General features: G+C 36.8%; 1 protein-coding gene across 2 annotated transcripts in view; it reads left to right on the top strand.

Annotated features, from left to right (window-relative positions):
- ZEB2 (zinc finger E-box binding homeobox 2) overlaps window positions 1–19,780 on the top strand; it is a 117,384-nt gene that overhangs the window by 70,714 nt on the left and 26,890 nt on the right. For both annotated transcript variants that reach the window (XM_063429382.1, XM_063429381.1), the window contains one exon: window positions 18,357–18,614. In XM_063429382.1, the coding sequence (XP_063285452.1) occupies window positions 18,357–18,614 (258 nt within the window). The remainder of the gene's footprint in view (window positions 1–18,356; window positions 18,615–19,780) is intronic.

The following is a 19,780-nucleotide window of genomic DNA, read 5'->3' as shown; positions in this document are numbered from 1 at the left end:
GGTTAACTCAGTCTCATCCTTCTGAGGACGATAAAACGAATAGCTGGTTGAGTATCAACATCTGAAACCACGGGGATGAAAAGGTGGCACTGCATTTGTAGGAGATACATTTCTTATTAAGTTCAGGTTGCAAGATCTGTTTTACCAGGCCAACCATCAATTGGCAAAGGACGTATTTGTGCTTCTTATCATTATATCCAAATAAAACATACAACATGAAATATACAAATGTCTATTTTGTCTGAACAATTTGTTAAATACAGTATCACTAATAATCTTGCCAAGGATATCACTAATTGGTTGATAGTGTTTCAGGAATTGCATTACAAAAGGTTTTAGAAGGTTTTAGTAGAGCTTGAAGAGTCTCCATTGGGGGTCAGTGGACAAAGCCCATGTTTACTCGATATGAATTGGCTAAGATCAGCCATGAAGTTATGCAGGGTGTTTACATTCCATATTCAGGAAGTGGTGTCACAATATGTTCGACTTCCTGTATGGCGTACAATGTTTAAAGATGTTATCTCCATACATTTATAAACCAGGCATCAATATAATATATCTCCAGCAGAGCTGTGTGCATTGTATTTAATTATTTGTATTTATTTTTTTGCAAAACGTAGAGAATGTCTAGGAAAGGAAATAAAGGCAGAAACATCATTTTATCTTGTGCATTATTGTGCATTGAACTTGTCCAGGTGCCTGGACTGTCTCTTTAACAAAACAAGTAAGGTATTCATTATCGATGCTGTGTTAAAAAGAATAATCATAGAAGAGTGAGAAGTACCAACAAGCCAAAGCATTTGTTCAATCTGCAATCTACACATCAATTATCCCGCTGTGCTAATTACCACCTTTGCAAACCCTAGGTACCTGAGCATTCACACTCACTGACTCACATGTCTGAGCAAATAAATAAAGATTGGAAAAAAGATAGAGATGAGAACATCATTCAAGCTGTAAAAAGGCATCCAGCAATGTGTGTATCAGTAATAAAAAATTGGTTAAAATGGATGTTCTAGTAACAACTATAGTAAGCTATTGATGGTCTGCTGACATAAGTTACTGGGACAATATAGGGACCAATTGAAGTGGTCTGGGTGCCGTGACCCTGCCCCCCTTAGCCCTGCTGTGTAAACAAAATTGCAATTTTAGAGAAACTGCAATGTTTACATAGAAATGTTAAGACTGCCTCTAGTGGCTATCTACCCGACACCCTCTAAAGGTGCTTTCTGCAAATTCACAGAGACAGAGTTTGACTTTGTGAAAACCCTATAGGAAAGCAATGATTCAGTGCTTTCCTTTGGTACAGCCTAAAGCACGCCGCGCATGCACATCAGGTCCCCTTATGGCTGATGTCAATGGAGGAGGAGTGCGGCCCAGCACCGAGGGACATCAGCTTTGGAATAAGTGACTGTAATGTTTTTTTTAACCCTATCATGGCTGGAGGGGGGATCTGGGGGCAGAAGGACACTTAAGTACTAGGAATAAATCTCTCTATTCCCAACACTAAAGCATTCATTAAAGCCTGCGTAATGCACATGTTGCTACAGTGAAAAAAGTCTCCCTTTAGGGTCAGGATCAATAATGCAACATGTTCACTGGGGCAGGAAGTATGTTTCCTGTAGTTCGTTTGATACCTGATTGGGATGCTATTCAGGTGACAAAAGATACAGGCACAGAGGGGAACATTTGGGATTTACACCCTTATTATCATAACAATACGAGCACAGATAGCCCTAAACAGAGCTCTGCTTTACCTGGACAGCTTCTCTCTCTGATCTTTAAACCCTGTAAAAGACCAGGTTATCCCTGACCTCTCTAATTCCAACCCCTCCCAGCTGGCGACATTGAATTTTATGGCTGTGTGCAGTGTTCTGGAAGTTTTCAGTAAAGATGCTATTCAAAGAGCTTTAATTGGTTTGTATTCTCTTTATTTATTTGTTTGTGCTGTGGATTAAAGGGACACACCAGGGACCAAAAGTACAAGAATTAATCTGTAGATAGTGGTTCTAAAAAAAAAAATTGGATTTTCTTTAGGGTTGTTTTTGTTTTTTTGGAGGTTCATTTGTTTATTTATTGTTTTGTATGATTATAGATGCACGTTTTGGGGGTTTTTTGTTTTGGAAAAACAACAACTTTGTTTGGACTTTTGAACTGCAATTGCTATATTTAAAAGAGACAGATTAAGCAGTTGATATTCTTTACCTTGTCCCAGCTCTGTCCCTAAATCAAGAGAATGACTCGATTAAGTAAATGTATTTCAGTGGTTCCTTACATTCATCTGCGCAATCGGTCCTCATTCATTAATTTTCAACTGAGTGATAAGCTGCACACAGCCAGTTTGCACAAGTTACTCTCTTTTAAATGGGTGACAGATCACTGAGCTTTTGCATGTGTGATGTCATACAGACGCATTCTTAGTAAATCTCACCAAAAAGGCTCTGAGATCACCATGTTTGGCTCAATGATTCTCAAGCACCTACAGGGCTTAGTTCTGATCACAATCTCCAAATGAAATGATTATTACTTAAATATCAGCAGCCCTTTACCCAAAGAAAGGTTTAGGTTTTTTTACGCCTTTTTTTGTTCTGTGCAGTAACGTTTTGTGTACTATCTCGGCATCTCAACTAAGATATTGTGAAGGTTAAAACTCTGTAAGCTACACCTACTGCAAACCAAAAGTTTCTTTGGCGCGACGCAAGAATGCAAAACAGCCTTGAAAAATCTAAAACTGTTGTGATTAACCTTTCTTTTATCTGTGTTGGCTCGACAGTTTTTTTTCTTCTTTTATTTTTTTTTTTTGGTGGTTAGAAAATTTTACAAAGTCTCCGTGAGAACAATTGTACCTTGAGTTCATGATTTTAATTAGAATCACCCTTAATAAAAGTAGAAGGTTCAGAACTGCAAACATGTAACTTCGTTGTCAGACATAGAACTTCGTCAATTAACCCTTTCAGTGCTGGAAGGAGAAGTCTTCTGCATCCCAGCCTCCCGCCATAGCTATTCAACAATGCACGTGCAGATGCTTTGTGTCTAAAGTGTTAAACAATGCGGTGACTTTAAAATTACTTTGTTTCTATGTGTAATTACAATTCAGATTGCGCTGCCCCATTATTAACAGAATGTACAGTAATATGCACTGGCACTGTAATATGTTATTGTAGGATTAAAATTAATCTTACAGGAAGTACAACAATTTTATAGTATCAGATTGAAGCAATACGGCATATAGATTTATTAATGCTTTTAATCAGTTCTGGCAAAATTAATTTTGCAATGATTGCTTACACTGAAATTTGCATATATTTAGCGAAAGTCATTTATTTTAACGGTGTCCTTTTTATTACAACATAACGCATCCTCAGTTACTACAGCAAAAAGTCTGAATCCGTGCTTGACTAGCAGAATCTATAAAACAGTATAAATAGGGCATTTATTTGGGAATATAGACTGTAAGCTCCTGTTAGTTTTTGTAAGTGTCTCATTTATTGTTAAATCTCCCCCTTTGATAATATTGTAAAGCGCTATATAAATACCAGTAATAATAATAATATTAAACGTGTATTTATGTGATATTTGTTGACAGCTGTTTACTGTAGTAGTAGAAGTATGGCTACTTAAAATGTGACCACAACATCACAGCTCATATAATGTTTAGTGAATAAGCCCACCCTAAAATTATTAATGGGATCAATGGCAATCACAAGTCATGGAATCCAGTGGGATAACATCACCTGAGGGTGTGAAACCTAAGCCATAGTGTTGGAAATTGGTCTTACCATTCGTATGTTAGGATGGCCAAATGGCCTCAGGGAAGCTTATGTAGAAATGCATGATGTAGCATGGGTCTGTATTAAATGCCTTGCTCACCTTAATGACATTTCTAACTCTTGGCTGCCTTAGCATCATGCAAGCCAGTAGGGACCTCCATATTGTCATCAGTAACTTATAACTCAGCAATGGCTGACCTTGGCATAGCAAATGTTGATTAAATGCACTTCTGCAGTGCCAAGAGAACTACACCTGGAATTTCCAATTTCTAAAACAACTTTTGGATTTTCTACTGGCAGCAGGATGACTCAAGTCAACTAGGCCAAACTAGAAATGGATGAGACCTAAAAAGGTGGAACATCCCATAGAGTGGTCAGGTACAACAATCGACTCTCCTTATGCTATACGTATGCTATTGAACACATTGGACATTGGACCGGAATGTCTGCTAATGTAAAACCCAAACATGGGTTTGGGTTTTCAGGCATTTTTCAATATGTTCCTCCAGCACTTTGTCATATTAGTCTGAAAGTTGCATCATAAAACCCATTTTGATGACATAACTCGGAATGACGTCACACCCCACCTCCAGTACTCTGCAACAAATGCAGACATTACTTCCTCATTCCATCCAAAACTACCTTTAAAAGTGTTTGTTGGTCTCACAGAAAAAGAAGTCATTAACAGTAAGTGGGTCCTGTAAGATACACCAGGTGAAAACGAAAACAGATTGTAATTTTTTTGGAAAAAAAATAAGATATGTGCTATTTCAAGTACCACAACTTTCTTATGCATTAAAAAAAAATATATAAAAATGATATTATGATTCCCTTAAATATATTCTTGAGGTTATTACTGTCAGTCTATAACTAATTGTGCTGGTGCAAACGCGATTTGACAATGCAGCTGCTTGTTGTAATTTTAGAAGACACAGATAAGACTTTTAACATTCTGGTGGCTCAAGATAGCCTTATTCCTAATCTCCAAACTATTATATTTGCTCTAGGTGAGTAGCCTATCAAACGCTGATAAAATCAAATTGTCAACATTGGGATGTTCTGCTTTTTCTCTCAATCTAAACAGACCTGTTGTAACTCCTGAAGACCATATCTTGTCAAGACAGGAGTCCTAAACATTTAACCCGTTTTGAGAGAGAAACTCAACTTTACGCTGCGTCCTGTGCTTCTGCTGTTGTACACAGTTATCATACAATATACTAAAAAACATTGCTCTCTCATTGCAGCCTAAAAAAGTATAGAAATATCAGTATAGGCTATGTTCTTTCAGCTCAGGGATTTAGATAAGTGCTTCAGAACTATACAAACACATGACTGTGATAACTCAGGAGTATGAAACTTTTTGCAACCTAGCGTTATCACCTTGCACTGCGTAATTCTGCTCAGTAAGATAATAATGTTATCTTAGCTTCAAGCCCTGGTAAGAAAAAAGGTTTCTGCAGACAGTTTTAAGTCTAAGAATCGTTGGTTATATTTAGTTCTACCTTTGTATTCTGAGATCACAGTTGAAAGGAAACTATGTACGAAATAACGTAGCTCTTTTTCTAATTGAATGCACATACATTTTTTTGCAAAAAATATATGGTTTACTAAACAATGTAGAAATAGTTCCTTAGCCCTAAAAAATTTAGTTCATTAGCCACAGTTCCACCGGGTTTTGCCCAGCCCTTACTTCCTTTTTCTCAGGTGGGTGGTTTAATTGAGATTTAAGGATTTGTATATAAAATCCCTTCGTTCGGGATTAGTTCGTTTTTTTAGTATTAATGTTTATGTGTCCATTAAAGTATTTACTTGCTATATGATGCGATAGGGAACTAGAACTCTTATCAGGTTCAGTCAACCTGTGAATGAGGCTGATTGGAGTTGTATTCCTACTAAACTGTTTGGTAAGTGGTTGCCTCATTATTCCAGTACATCAGATTTATATTTTAACACCCACCAGCCTCAGGCAGTACCTCACTGAGCATGATAGTAGTTGTAGTTTAGCAGGGGCAGGCAACAAAACCAAATAAATGTGTTTATTGACTAAACTCTTAATTCTGGCGAACTTGCAAGAGATGTGCATATTTAAAGTCAAAATAGCTGAATAGTAAAATTTCGCAAACTCAAGTAGTTTGCAAAAGTAGCTATTTAGGCCTTAAATTTGAATTACCCTTTTTTTATCCTCTGCAGTTTATTGTTTAGTGGATAACCCCCTGGGCTCTTTATGACAAGTTAAAATAAAAATAAATGTAAAAATGTATGGCTCACTAAAACAAAAACACAAATAAATCCAGGAACGGAACCTTGGAAGTATCTACAGAACCTCGATGGACAGACAGCAAGTGTCCTTGAGTGATCTTGTAATAAGACACAGAATCGCAGGTCTATAATCTGCTTTAAAACATGTAATGTGTTATTGGGCTAACATAACATTCTATCTCTCTGTGTAGTTCGGATAAAGCACCTCTCCCTGTAAAAAGCACAGTTATGTAGCACAGCTATCTTTGAAATTATTGCCACACCCTTGAATCGAGCTGACAAGCCACCCAACACTGGCGATGTCAGCAAATTCCACTACCTGAAAGGGATTTGGGAGGAGGAGGGAGGAATAGAGAGCAGGAGGGGAGTGCAGCCATAGTCTGGTGGCAGCAGGCCATGACATCTCTTTCAGCTGTGCCGGAGCCAAAAGAGAGAGCGTTAGGGAGAGGGGTGTCGTCAGAGACAAGCTTTAGAGCAGGCCCCCAGATAAGAGCGTCAGTGTGTTCAAACAGAGCTATATCAGTGACAGCTACATTATGACAAGTACCTACATCATTCCGCTTCAGAACATCGATGGCGGGGAGATTTATTTACCTTACAGTGAGGTGTCAAAAACATAGGGGGGGGAGAGTCTCTGTGATGGTGACGCTTAAAAATCCGGCGTTTAAAGAGTTAAACAAATTCACCATAACTTTTTCTCAGCATTGGCAATTACTCTGCAACAGGGGTGGCCAAAACATAGACCTCTCACTCCAGCTGTTAGAAAAAAAAAAAGTACAACTCCCATGATGCTTTGTCGGCCTAAGGCTATTACGCTCTGCTCACCCTTAAATGCAACTTTAAAAAGTCAGGCCTCTGAAATATCTATTGCTAAGAGACGTACTGCAAGACACGTAGCAATTGGCATTCTAATTTTCCTTTGCTTGTAAACAGTCTTAACACAATAACTTTCCCCCTGCTGTTTTTCTTCCTCTTGAATATTATATTTGATTAAATATTTGCACGTTTGAGTGGAATACAAAATAAGCCATTATTCAGCATGTTTATTTATTTTTTTTACTTATTTTTTTTTTCAGTACATGATTGTTTTGCAGGGGATAGGCCAACGAGTGTTTTTAAATACAGTAAGAGTCATTAAATTATATTTTATGGGCACTATTTAGTTTAAATTAATATGCTTTTGAAAACATGTACTTAAGTATAAAATAAAAGTAATTATTTTATTTTGTTTATTTTTAATACTAGACACAGTACTTGATGTTTTCATATTTATCAAAAGAAGAGAAAGCATTACAATTTTAATTTTTTTTTATTTTTATTTACCAGTTCAAAAATAAAAATCATGAGCAATTTGGTCACATTTTGAATGCAAGGTATTGGCGGTTTAGACTGTGTCAATGACAATGTCTGTCATTGCTCGGGTTAAATACTTTCATATGATATTGCAGGTGGCTGCGGGGTGCTGTGCGTATATTCATGTGATCATTAAAATGTTCTGATAATGCTAGTTATTCACAGCAGAAATATATTTATTTACAAAAAAAAATAGGCCTACTTTTTAAAAAAAATAAAATAAATTGTCATCTTTTATTGCAGTTAAAGTGGCTGAAAGAATCGAGCTAGGACTGCAATGATTTTATATTCTAAACGTTTTGTGTGTATTTGGTTAGTTACAGTAATTATACCCAATAACTGACAGCCAAAATCACGCAGGAGAGAAGCAAAGGCTGAATTCTCACATAGACCCTGCTGCAGAACATCTGCTGAGAGATTTGCATATTAATTAACCCATATTAACTCTAATTATTCTGGGAAATTATCAAATAAATTGAATTTTCTAATTTTAACCTTTCTTTTACTTGATGCCTATCGAGCCTGAGGTGGAGATGTAGACAATCTCACCTGGGCAATTTGCAGACGCTTTGTACCCCCACTTCCATTTTGGCATCTTTGGAGCAGGGGAGGCTATTAGAAGCTATTGAATGACTTGTGTTTTCTAGGCCTCTATTTTGTCCCTTGTGTCTTTTCCGGGTCTCTGTACATTTCTACTGAGACGGAACATGTGTGTGTGTGTGAGCACAGATGGTGGATTTATACAGGGGTGAAAAAAGGTGGGACCTCCGAACAGTTGAGCAAATCTTACTTTTTTTCCGGCCTGTTGTTTAGGCCTGAGCAAATAAATAGGAGTTTAATTCAATTAGAGCCTGGCGTTAGTCAGTGCCTCATGACAGAAATTATTCAATATTTTCCCCCTCACATTGTTTGATTTACACATCACTGACTCCGTTGCTTTTGTGTCCTGTTTTAGAGGGGGGACCATGTATTGAGCTTTTGTCTATGTACTGTCAGTGTCTATTCACTATAATGTCTGGTTTTGTCCTTTGTGCATGCCACGGATCTGTTTGGAAAACAGGCTAACAGAAAGGTTTAATGTGTCAGGAATGGCCGGTCTGTTATAGAAGCTGAATATTTAAAAAGCTTGCTAGATGAGGCAAAGTGTGATTTTTAAACACTCGTTATGCAATAAACCGTTTTACAAATTCAGTTTAGTTAAAGAATAAAACACATGTTCAGAATGCCGCTTGATTCAAATGCTCCTCGGGTAGATTGTAAATGTAATCTAAAATCTCTCAAATTAACTTTAAAAAAAATAACAGGACAGTGTCAAAACTCAAAAAAAAATGTCTCAAAAAAATAAATTTTAAAAAATAGCCGCTTTAAATACTTACCGAAAGCCAAAGAACTACGGATAGCCAAATTGTGAAATAGGACATAAAATTGCACAAAATCTGTGTAAAAAAAAAACAACAACACTTTTACTAGGCATGAATAGGGCAGAAAGGTGGTTGTGCATGCGCAGACTGCACAAAGAAGCCAGGAGTCTGAACCTACTTCATTGACTTATCCGCAAAATGGAATGCCAAAAGATGCCCCCAAAAAATTAGAAACTTGCCAGGGCAGGGAAAGAGCCTCCGTACTACTAAAACACACAAGGGGGGTAATGAAGTGTTCCATTTAACTTAACCCTTGCTGCTTCTCTCTTTTGGCCTAGTCTTTGGCAGTCACTTTAGTAATTTAAATAAATGTATGAAGGGGTGAAATATGGCCATTTTACCTGCTACATTTAGCATCACCAGGGTCCTTGTCACTTAGGGGAATCCCTCTACACAGTTCTGCAACTTGGAGCTCCCCCAAAAAATTAAGATTAGGACACACCTCAGAAAGCCACAAAAAAAAAATAGTTCTAAGGTCCTATTACGGATAGGATAGTAACAGAAGTTTTGAAAAAAAAGTTAAAATAATCCACTAAGGGAAAACAGTAGCCTAAATGGGGGTTTAACTTATCTAGTTGGTGTTTATTCGCTAAACTTAGAATACTGGAGAATCAAAAAAGTAATTGCAAATTTAGAAACAATAGCCAAATTAGGGAATATTCTAAATACATTTATTTCCATTCCTAGTGTCCTTTTTTTTTGGCCTATAGTCCCCATTCCCTTTGTCAGTTCTCTGCATTTCCCATTAAACAAATCACCACAAATTGTGAACTTACCCCTACCCAGTATATAGAGCATAAACCCCACAGAAAACTCCTACCACAAATTGACTTTATTACAGTAACACAATTTAACCTGAAATGAGCAGTTCTAAAAAAATTTAACTATTAACTCACTTTGAAAAAAAGGGCATTCCTTCTGATTTAAAAAAAATGTGCATCATTCTTGCCATCAATTTAATTGAATAGGCTCCAACACATTTTGTAGTGATGTACAATGCCTGACCTAAGCTGCACTCCTAACAAATTGCATATTTGCATAGAAATTGGATTGCACCAATGTAAAGGTACAATCCTTCATTTCCACTTTAATGGTATCACCTCCCCTTTTCCAATTAATCAGGTAATCTTCTAGCCCCCAATGAATGCAAAGAAAGAAAAAAAAAACTCTTTTCTTTACTTGCAAACAGCCTTTCTTTTTATTTCTGTAATGTCCTGCGGAGAAGCCCCCACCTGAATGTCGCATTTGTCACAAACAACTGGTTGCTCTAACACTGGCTATGGACATATACTGAATCACGTTTTAAGAAATCTTACGTATTTAGGCTTCATGGACAGGATTGGGAGACAAAATATTGCACATCATGAAAAGCACAGGAACCGTTTTTGGAAGAAAACTTGCCAAATTCAGAGTCACAACTTTCAGGCGTACAGGTAGGATTGTTTGTCAAGAGTTAGTGGAAGCAAAACTACTAAATTCTAGCTGATAGTAAGAGCAGAAACGGAAAAGATTGCATTCAAGTAGAATTGACCATGGAATACATTGCAGGTATTACATGGAATGTATAGATATGTACGGTGTATAGTAAGCACAATATAAAAAATGGTTAGAAGTACAGGGGATTTAATTTCTGGAGGAAATAGTCATTTTCTGTTTGTTTTTTCTTCAATGCAGTTTTTTTTGTTACGTAGATCTTTCTTTTCTTTTTTTTTCTTTAAATTACATTTAGAGTTGCATCATTAATATTATTTTTCAAGGAAGGTATTAGACACAATATCTTTTTAGATATGGACAATGTCCCTTCTTCCCTGGAATCAGTATATTCAAGGTTTTAAATCCAAGGTTTTTATCCTTGAAAATTCAGCAAGGTCCCTTCTCTGAGATAATGTGCACATTACATCTCTCAAACGTTCTTTGATGTGTGTATAACATATATACGTATATATTTTACATAATGCAATCGAATGTATATGTGCGTGTGTGTATCGGTGGTGTGTGTGTGTGTGTGTGTATATGTATGTTTGCATTATAGAGTATATTATTGCTACAATAGTGAAAACGCTGCCAGGGTAATTCAGTAAAGTGGGAATTCAAAGTAAATTTAAAATTCTAGGTCAAAATAACTGAAATGGAAAAATTCTCTATCTCAGGAATGCTTTCAGGTTAATTACTCTGGGCTTAAATTTGAAATTCACTCTGAATTCACTTGAAATTGTCACTTTAGTATATAATCCGATGTGAAGTTCCTTACAAACAGACTGCTAAAGTTTTATCACTTTCTAATATGCAAACCGTTCTCAGTATGCTCAGTAGGCAATCTATTCTTCCAGTCTTCATTCCTATTGTAAATCAAGCTATTGCCAAATATCAGTTTTTCCTACAAACGAGTATTCTCCAATACATTGCTTAAAATGTTGCTAAATTTCAACATAGAACTTTTAGGGTGCAATACCACTCGCAAACTGTTTGTAAATGGTGGCACCATAGAGGAACATTAATGATTCTCAATAAAATTGCCTATAAGGACATTCTCAAAACATTTTTCCATTAAGGGTTGATGTTGTTATAACTTCACATATACATCATTGATGGCATTACCCAACTCACGGTATTATCCTTGGAGAGACGGGTAGACGTTCTCAGGAATTAAGCCCACATTTCTCAGGTATTTGGGGCAGAGATTGTTTAATCACGCTATTTGCCAGAAAGCCTTTTGCTTAGCTTTAACTCCCACTGATTTCGTAACTATGTATTTTATGCTTAAGGTAGAGTCCTTTAAATATACGTTGTTGTTTTGTTTTTTTCTTCTTGTTTTCTTTTTTACTATTATTAAGTAATGTTCACTGTAGTATTGTTTTATATTATAAAGTTTCAGTATATGGCTTCAAATTGCATTACTATGTACAAAAAGCCACGTGCCCATGCTTTCTTGTGTTTTGTGTACATTGATGTCATTGTTCAGTGCTGCAGAATTGTTCTGGACGCAGCCGTCTCGTCGTCATTTCAACCTTAATTTCCAGGTATTGCAGCTCAGTGTTCTAAGTTCATGCACAAAATAATACGAATGATCTTCCATGCCAGCAGTCAATAATTAACAGCTGGCATAAATGGGAGGATGTGAAAGCCAGTCGGAATTCTGTCTTATGTGCAACTTTTAAATGTAACACAATACAAAACACAAACACAACATATAGATTTTTAATGAAAAACAAACAAGCAATTCTGTAAAAACCATACAGATGGCAGATGTCCTACAAGAAACTTTTTTTTAATAGATACATTTTTTCCATTCTGCATTTATCCGGTGACCTCTCAGGATCTTATTCACTTCCCAACCAACTTTAGATAGCGTTCGTGTTTCCTTATCAACCGGACAATGAAATCTTTATTTTCTTTTTCATTTTTTTTTTTTGTTGAACCCCTGCTGTCCCCAGATCAAAACACTTCTGCACATCTGCTACCTTTAAGCCACTAGTGATATCTAAGAAGACAGCTTTACTTATAGTAATTACACAAAGCTGACTGGTTTATAGCATGTTTACAAGAAAGTTCCTTTAATCAGGAACCCATACTGATTTACATGCTGCCGGACTATGTTGATATAAATGTTGCCCTGCCTTATTCATTTTCCGTAGGTGATGTAACTTAAAAAGGGTAAATAGAGTCACTCTAGAATTTTTTTTATTTTTGGTTTACGCAAGCATTGAAAAGTATGGATATGTTTGTTTTTTTTTGTGTGTGAAAGTTTCGTATATCCTCTTCGTACACTTCTGTAATATGTCTGAAAACAGTTCATACACAATCTGAGGCTACACTTAGGAATCCAGGTGCTTATCAGGGCCAGAGTTGGCAAAACCCAGTTTAGTAGATAAAATAAATTAGACCCATGTCTATTGGAATAGAAAGTGCAACGTTTCGTTTCGGCCTACACAGAGGCCTTTATCAAGAGGCCTTTATCAAGAGGCCTTTATCAAGCTTATCAAGCTTGATAAAGGCCTCTGTGTAGGACAAAACATTGCACTTTTTGTTCCAATAGACCTGCCTACCTGCAGCAATCCTGTGTGCCTGGACCTAATTTATCGTATCTAAAAACAGGTAATAGCTGATTCACCAGAACAACTGGTCATTGTGATATTGATGACATCACACATATTTACAGTGACCCTAGAGAAGAGTGATGTCACTGTGCCGTGTAACCTGATAAAAGTCTTCGAGTTAGCTGTGGCTGGTTAATAATCAGTTGAATTGTTGGGAATTCAGAGCAAATGTAAAAGTTTAGGTCCAAATAGTCAGAATTTAATGTATTCAATCAATTCAGACTTTTTGGACCTAAACTTTTAAATGATTTACACACTGAGTAAACTTTGACAGCGTCGTTTTGGGTTGGCGAATATTCCATCAGGTTTGTGAAACACACAAAGATGTGCAACATTCGTTAAAATGAATGTTTGGCAAATATATGCCAATGTCCAATCAACATATGTGGCCACAGAATCTGCGGTTTTGCTGCTGTAGCAAAATATTTACCCGTTTCGGTCAATTTTAATATTTGTTTGCTATATCACATTACATGCTACAATTTACCTTGTTTGACGTTGATAAGTATCCCATTATTAACTACTTCAGGGCTGCTCCACTCATAGTAAGTGCTTATATGAGTCACTAGTGTCCATGTAAGTTATATTGTAGCGTTAATTATCAAAGACGTTTAAGGGCTATAACAGATATATAGCATTCCATTTACTCAACGACTCCTGAAAGCCTGGACAAGGTGTTGTCTCTCGTTTTGAGAAAGATTGTAGCTATACGGTGCTAGATTCCCTATTTTAAACATGAGAGGGCCATACTCGTTTAATAAATTAAATAAGGTGCTTCCTCTTTAACAAACCACTTACTAGCCCTTAATTTCACTAGGTGATAATGAAGGGATTCCTGTGATATTGGCTATTAAATAGTATAAAGAGATCCAGTCAATCAGCCTTGTGTTTGAACTCTTTATACTTTGTTTTCCCAAGCAACTAGCTAAATAAACTAATAGAGTTCTAATGACAAGAGAGGTATAAAGAGGCATACACATAAACACAATGTTACATTCCGATAATGTTAGTACCACGTTGTGTGAACAAAGCTTGCCCATATATACCTGTTATTTAGCTAAGCCTTTTACTAACCGTGCTACTTGCATACCAGAGAAATAAGGACTGACTGGTTATTCACCAAAGTGTAATTTGTAGCTAGAGTCAAAGTGAATTTCACATTTTAAGTTCAAATTGCTAAATTGGACAAATTCTACGTTTTTTTCTGTTTTGGCCACAAATCTGAAATTCACTTTAAATTCCTAAGAATTCAGACATTTAACCGTTTGATTTACAGATTCCTGACAATTCAGACATTATAGAATAATAATCCTTTTGCATTGAATTTTGATTGACAAGATACAAATTGTTTTCAAGAAAACTATATTGTACTCACATATTAGAATCGGCTTATCTGTTTATAGAAAGCAACCGCAGTTTGAGAGATTTTCCCATAGTTTTCATGAAAAAATAAACATTTTATGGTCCTTTTAATAATAAAATATAAAGTCATTATCTGACCAATGCAATATACCAGTTTGCAATGTTCTCCTTAAACCCGGCAGAGCTTTATTACAATGATCCAAAGTAACATTGCTATGCCTCTATCCATTCCCCATCCCCCATACAGATTTCTGATGTCACCAAGTGACTATGATCAATAAACCTTATATTCAGAACAGATGCTACTCTGTTCTGCTAATGACAAAGTAACACATGTCTGTGAAAGGGGATCTTGCAAGGTAACATTGTGTACAGCCTCAGCAAGATAATTGTACACCTACTTTAAACGTCACACTTATTACAACCAGCAACACTTAATACTGTATTAGAAGACCACAAATGTATCATTTCTTCTATTAGCCACTCCGAGAGTCCCGATATATCATTGATAAAGGCAACTAGCTGGTGACAGAACAGACAAGTTGACAAAACAGTTATTTTAGGGCACGTCCTTTTTAACTGCTTGGGAGCCAAAACTATTACAGTTGGTTCTAGCAACATTGCGTCTCGAATATTTCACCTTTTTTCATTTTTACCCTTTTACTATCCCTGCAATATAACGTAGATAATGCTGGATTATCTTTGACTTATTAAGAGGATTATTAACTCTTCATAGTGGGTTGTAAAGCACTCAATGGTTTAAAAATATTGTGTACCCTGTGTAAATAATACTATTGCTTCTTCAGACAGTGAAATAATTCCAGCATTATATTTGACAGATTACCAATGTTTTCTGTGAACGTTCTAAACCCACAGTTCAATCCTCATCTCTCATCCTGTAATCGCTTGATCGCGTGCCTCCCTTCCATCACTACCTGTATGTACTGTAATTACAGCTGCGTTTTGGCAAGCTATCTAATGCCTTGGATTGTAATTAATTTGTTTGAAGATTACACTGAAAGATTGGTTATCAATGCAGTTTTGGGACATTTGTTTCTGCTTTTCATTTTTATTTTTCCTCTGTCTGTGAGAAACATGGAAAATTAGCATCTATTTTAAGCCAGGAACAGTTACATCTTTCCCAGTTTCTCAAATTATAGAGAAGAATTCTGTGGGCTTCCGGCCAACATGAGTGCTACAATGTTAATACCATTTGTATAACTTTCATTGTACTCACTCGAGTAGTTGTTCTTTTTGGCATAGTACAGTGTAAGCTACTGTTGGCATTTTCAAATGTGCAGACTTCATTTCCCAAGATTCTCAACTGGCTTTAAACTAGTTTCATGACACTACCAGAATGCAATGCAGCGGATATGTAAATGAGCAAAACACAGTTTTATCAGCATTTAAGTTTCCTTAACATGATTCAGTAATTTCCATTATCAATGGCCTGCTGTTTTAAACCCAGCTTTTAGAAAAATACATTAGGATACACTCAAAGTCCAGACATACTCTCTTTGGCCTGTAACTCAATGTTGACCACTGATATTTACACGAGAATCCGATGTAGAATTTCCAAGGGAAAAAAAATACTCTGATAAACAGATAACAGCATATAACAAAGGCGTGGCAATTTAAATAAGAACTAATACACAGGCATTCTAATACTGCTAAGAGACTAGCAATTCTTATTAGCAGGTGGATATTCGTGTGAGGGTTACCAAACTCCTGTGGTGGAATCATGATCTTTAAATTTGAAAGAGAGAACACATTCCATTGTATTGGGGATTATGCTGTCTTTAGCCTGTGTGTCTGATTCTTTTATGTGTATGTGTAGAATCTAAGTATTTAAGGCATGTTTTCGTTTAAAATAATATACCATTAAACACAAAAAAAAAATCTTAAACATGAGATTTTAGGTGTTTGTTAAAAAACAAAACCGTTTTTAATTTTTTTTCCGTTTTCTAAATGGACATTAAAATGGGTATTTTATGTCCAGACCTGGCAATTTATTTTCTTTATATTATTTACTTTTGTTTGTGAAAAGATCATAAGGAGTGTGAAACACTGTTGATCCATCAAGGTGATTGATGGTCTATCTCTGACCTTGTATCCTGAGACATGACTTCATTGTTTCCTTAGATTGTTGTGATTTTTGGAACTCCTCGGGGGCTTGTTGATAAATCATTTATCTTTTTTTTTTCTTCCCTGAAGAAAATATTTCAGCTTCTTTATTACAGGAGAACCTACGTGTCACCGTAACTAGTCAGTGCTAGGCAAAAAGAGACCTCAAAAGGCATATTTTTTTGTCCAGGATAAAGGCCTTTTATTGCCTGTCCAGCCCTTAGATAATTTTATTCACTCCTCCTGGACTTTCTATTATCCTTCCTGTGCCCAGCGATCACTTTTTAAGAGGTGGGTTGAAAGATTCCCAGGACTTAGCATCCTTTGTTGCAGCCCTCCCCTGACTCTGTGCTCAGAACATTTGTAAAGAAACCTTTTTGCTTGTTGCTAAGAAATAGTTAAACCGAAGTCATCAGAAAAAGAGAAGACAGAAAAAAAAAACGAGATTCACAATATTGATTGTACTAAGGTATATCTGGACCACACAGCTAGTGGAGAGACATTAGAATATTTCTCTTTTTGTAGTTCTGGGGGCATTACCCAGCCTGAACTTGCCTAAACCCTTGTGGTCACACCTCTTCAAAAGGTTTTGTTTCCCCCGTCAATTGGTATTCAAACCAGGTCAGCAGATTCTGTTTGCCTGGCTCTGTTGCCGTTTTTATTATAATTTGCACCTGTTGTGCAGTTGTTCAGAAAGGCAAGTGCAGACCTAAAGGATTATACAAAGATCATACTATGAGCAGATATGCACGGTGCAATCTTTTTTGTCCTCTGTTTCACATGATAAAAAAAAAATAATTCTCTCCCCCCTTTTTTTGTTTTGTTCCTTTTTACTCCCTGGGAACCTGTCACAGCAAGCAGATATGACGGACTTAAAAAATTGTAACTAGACTTGTTTCAAGAATTCTAGAAAAAGCATTAAAAACCTGACACACAATCCCTTTCATTTTTTTTTCTCCTAAACTCTTTTCTGCCACTTTTGTATAATCCGATAGCGGGCAAGAGGCACTTGAGATAGCTCAGTTGATAAGTTAGAAGAGAGCTGCTTTATTAGAGAGAGACAAATCAAAATGAACCTGAAAATTGTTTGTGCTTTCTCTTTTAAACTACACAGGCTTCCTCCCCCCTCTTTTCTTTTTTCTTGTTCCCATGATGTCATGGCTCTATAACGTGTTTTTTTTCCCCCTCTGTGTATTTCTAGAGAGTTAGTCTCTTGGAAATCCCATGTGTGCGTAACGGATGGTGTGTTCCTCTAGCTGAGCTAATTCTCTATGTTTATTACTCTAATCTTTCTTATCTGGTGGTAAAGTGGACAATTTATGTACTAGCATGTAGGCCAGGAGCCTTGTGAGGACTGCCTAATTCAGAAACAGCCACCTTCAATTGAGTTCACAGACCTTATATACAATCTCTCTATTTTAGGAAAAGCTACTGAGTATTTCTGAAACTAGGGGCTAAACAAGGGGTAAGCTTGTTCATTTCTGAATTATTACTGTTTCTATATGTGTAGGTAGTGGTACCGCAAAAATCTTGTTGTAAACGGAATCTAAATATTGACTGCACTCAAAAAATGTAATTTTATTTTTAAGCTTGTTTGATAGTGATGTCCCGAACTGTTCGCCACCGAACATAGCTTGTTCGTGGTGAACACGGCGGGCGAACATATGCGATGTTCGGTCCGCCCCCTATTCATCATCATTGAGTAAATTTTGACCCTGTACCTCACAGTCAGCAGACACATTCCAGCCAATCAGCAGCAGACCCACCCTCCCTGGCCCTCTCACCTCCATGACAAATAGGGGGCGGACCGACCATCGCATATGTTCGCCCGCCGCGTTCGCCACGAACAAGCTATGTTCTCCGGTGAACGGTTCCTGGCAAACAGTTCGGGACATCACTATTGTTTGATTCAGCTGCACTCATGCAATCATTTAAGCTGATTTTTTTTTTCTATTCTGATTTTTTTGCAGTGTTGAGTTACGATAATGTATTAGACACGGGTTCAGAAACAGATGAAGATGACAAACTCCATATTGCCGAAGATGACAGTATTATTACCACTTTGGACCAGGAAACGAGTCCAGCCAGCATGCTTAACCATGATTCTTCACCACATGCCAACCAAGTACTCTTGCCAAGGGAGGAAGAAGAAGATGACTTAAGAGAGCATGCAGTAGAACGCAGCTGGAATAACAATGACATTTTGAAGGCTTCTGTAGATGGTTCTGGTAAGCTTCATGTTTTCACCTTTATTTCATTTATATTTTCTTCTTGAGTGTACGGTCATCACGATTAACCCTATGGATCCCAGAGAGAGTAAGTAGAGGATAAAACAAAGCCCACTTCCCCTCCCCAACACATTACAATAACTGTTGGTGAGGAAATAATACTTGTTGATTTCTTCGACAGGGTAACATAGTACGGTACTATCTTCCAACCATCTGGTAGAGTGACAGCAGTCAAGAACGCATCAAAATACAAACCCACAGAGACTGACACAGAATGACTTCACATAGAAATTCCTGCAGTTAGAAAAAGATTTAGATGGTATTGGGATAAAATGTTAAGTGATAAGAGTATTTACCCCCCAAAAAAGTTGTGACATAAATAAAAAATAAAAACGCTGAGCTTCTTGATATATTGTTAATGCAGATGTTACTGAAGTGCCACCTAAAATATGTACATGAGGTTGTTCTTGTATTAACGTCACTGTAAAACCCTCATTAAGACCCTAGTCCTACGTGTACTTTATTAAAGCATGTTGTCATGTATACTTTGTCATTGTGTTTCTACTATATAGTCCTTACAATATCAGTTGTGCGCAAGCTACTAAGTGTTGTTAGCAAAAATATTCTGCAGCACTTCTATGATAATTATTAGCACTTTGCCATTATGGAAGGTGGCCCTTCTCAAACAAGCTTGCAATCTATGAAAACTTGAGGTAGGTAGATTGCAGCCTCTTCTATTTCCCTTTTGCTAATGTAAAGGGAGAGGTAGGTTATATGGCCTAGAAGTCTGTGGGACTTATTAACTGAGATTATTTACAGTGTTATATACTGTTAGGTGTCCTGCCCAATAACACTTTCTGGTACGTAAGTTAAACCAGGATTTGAACCCTGAATTCCCAGTTTAAAGACAGTGACTTTACCACTACTCTAACCAGCCAATTCAGCAAGGGGCTAGTAGAATTAAGACAATACAAGTGTTTCAGAAGGAACTTTGAGAAAAAGCGCATTGTTTTGACTTTGTTTTTTTTAAGTCCTTAGGGACCAAATGTTATATTTTGCACCTAAATCACTATACATGCTTTTAGTCAGTAAGCGAGTGGGCCATTGCATTTCAGAATTTGATTCTTAGAAATCTAATAGTTCAGATGGCATGTGCCGTCATTGGT

Source organism: Pelobates fuscus, chromosome 8 (assembly GCF_036172605.1).
Source record: "Pelobates fuscus isolate aPelFus1 chromosome 8, aPelFus1.pri, whole genome shotgun sequence".
In the NCBI taxonomy this organism is placed as follows: domain Eukaryota; kingdom Metazoa; phylum Chordata; class Amphibia; order Anura; family Pelobatidae; genus Pelobates; species Pelobates fuscus.
This window is presented reverse-complemented; position numbering and strand designations above follow the sequence as displayed.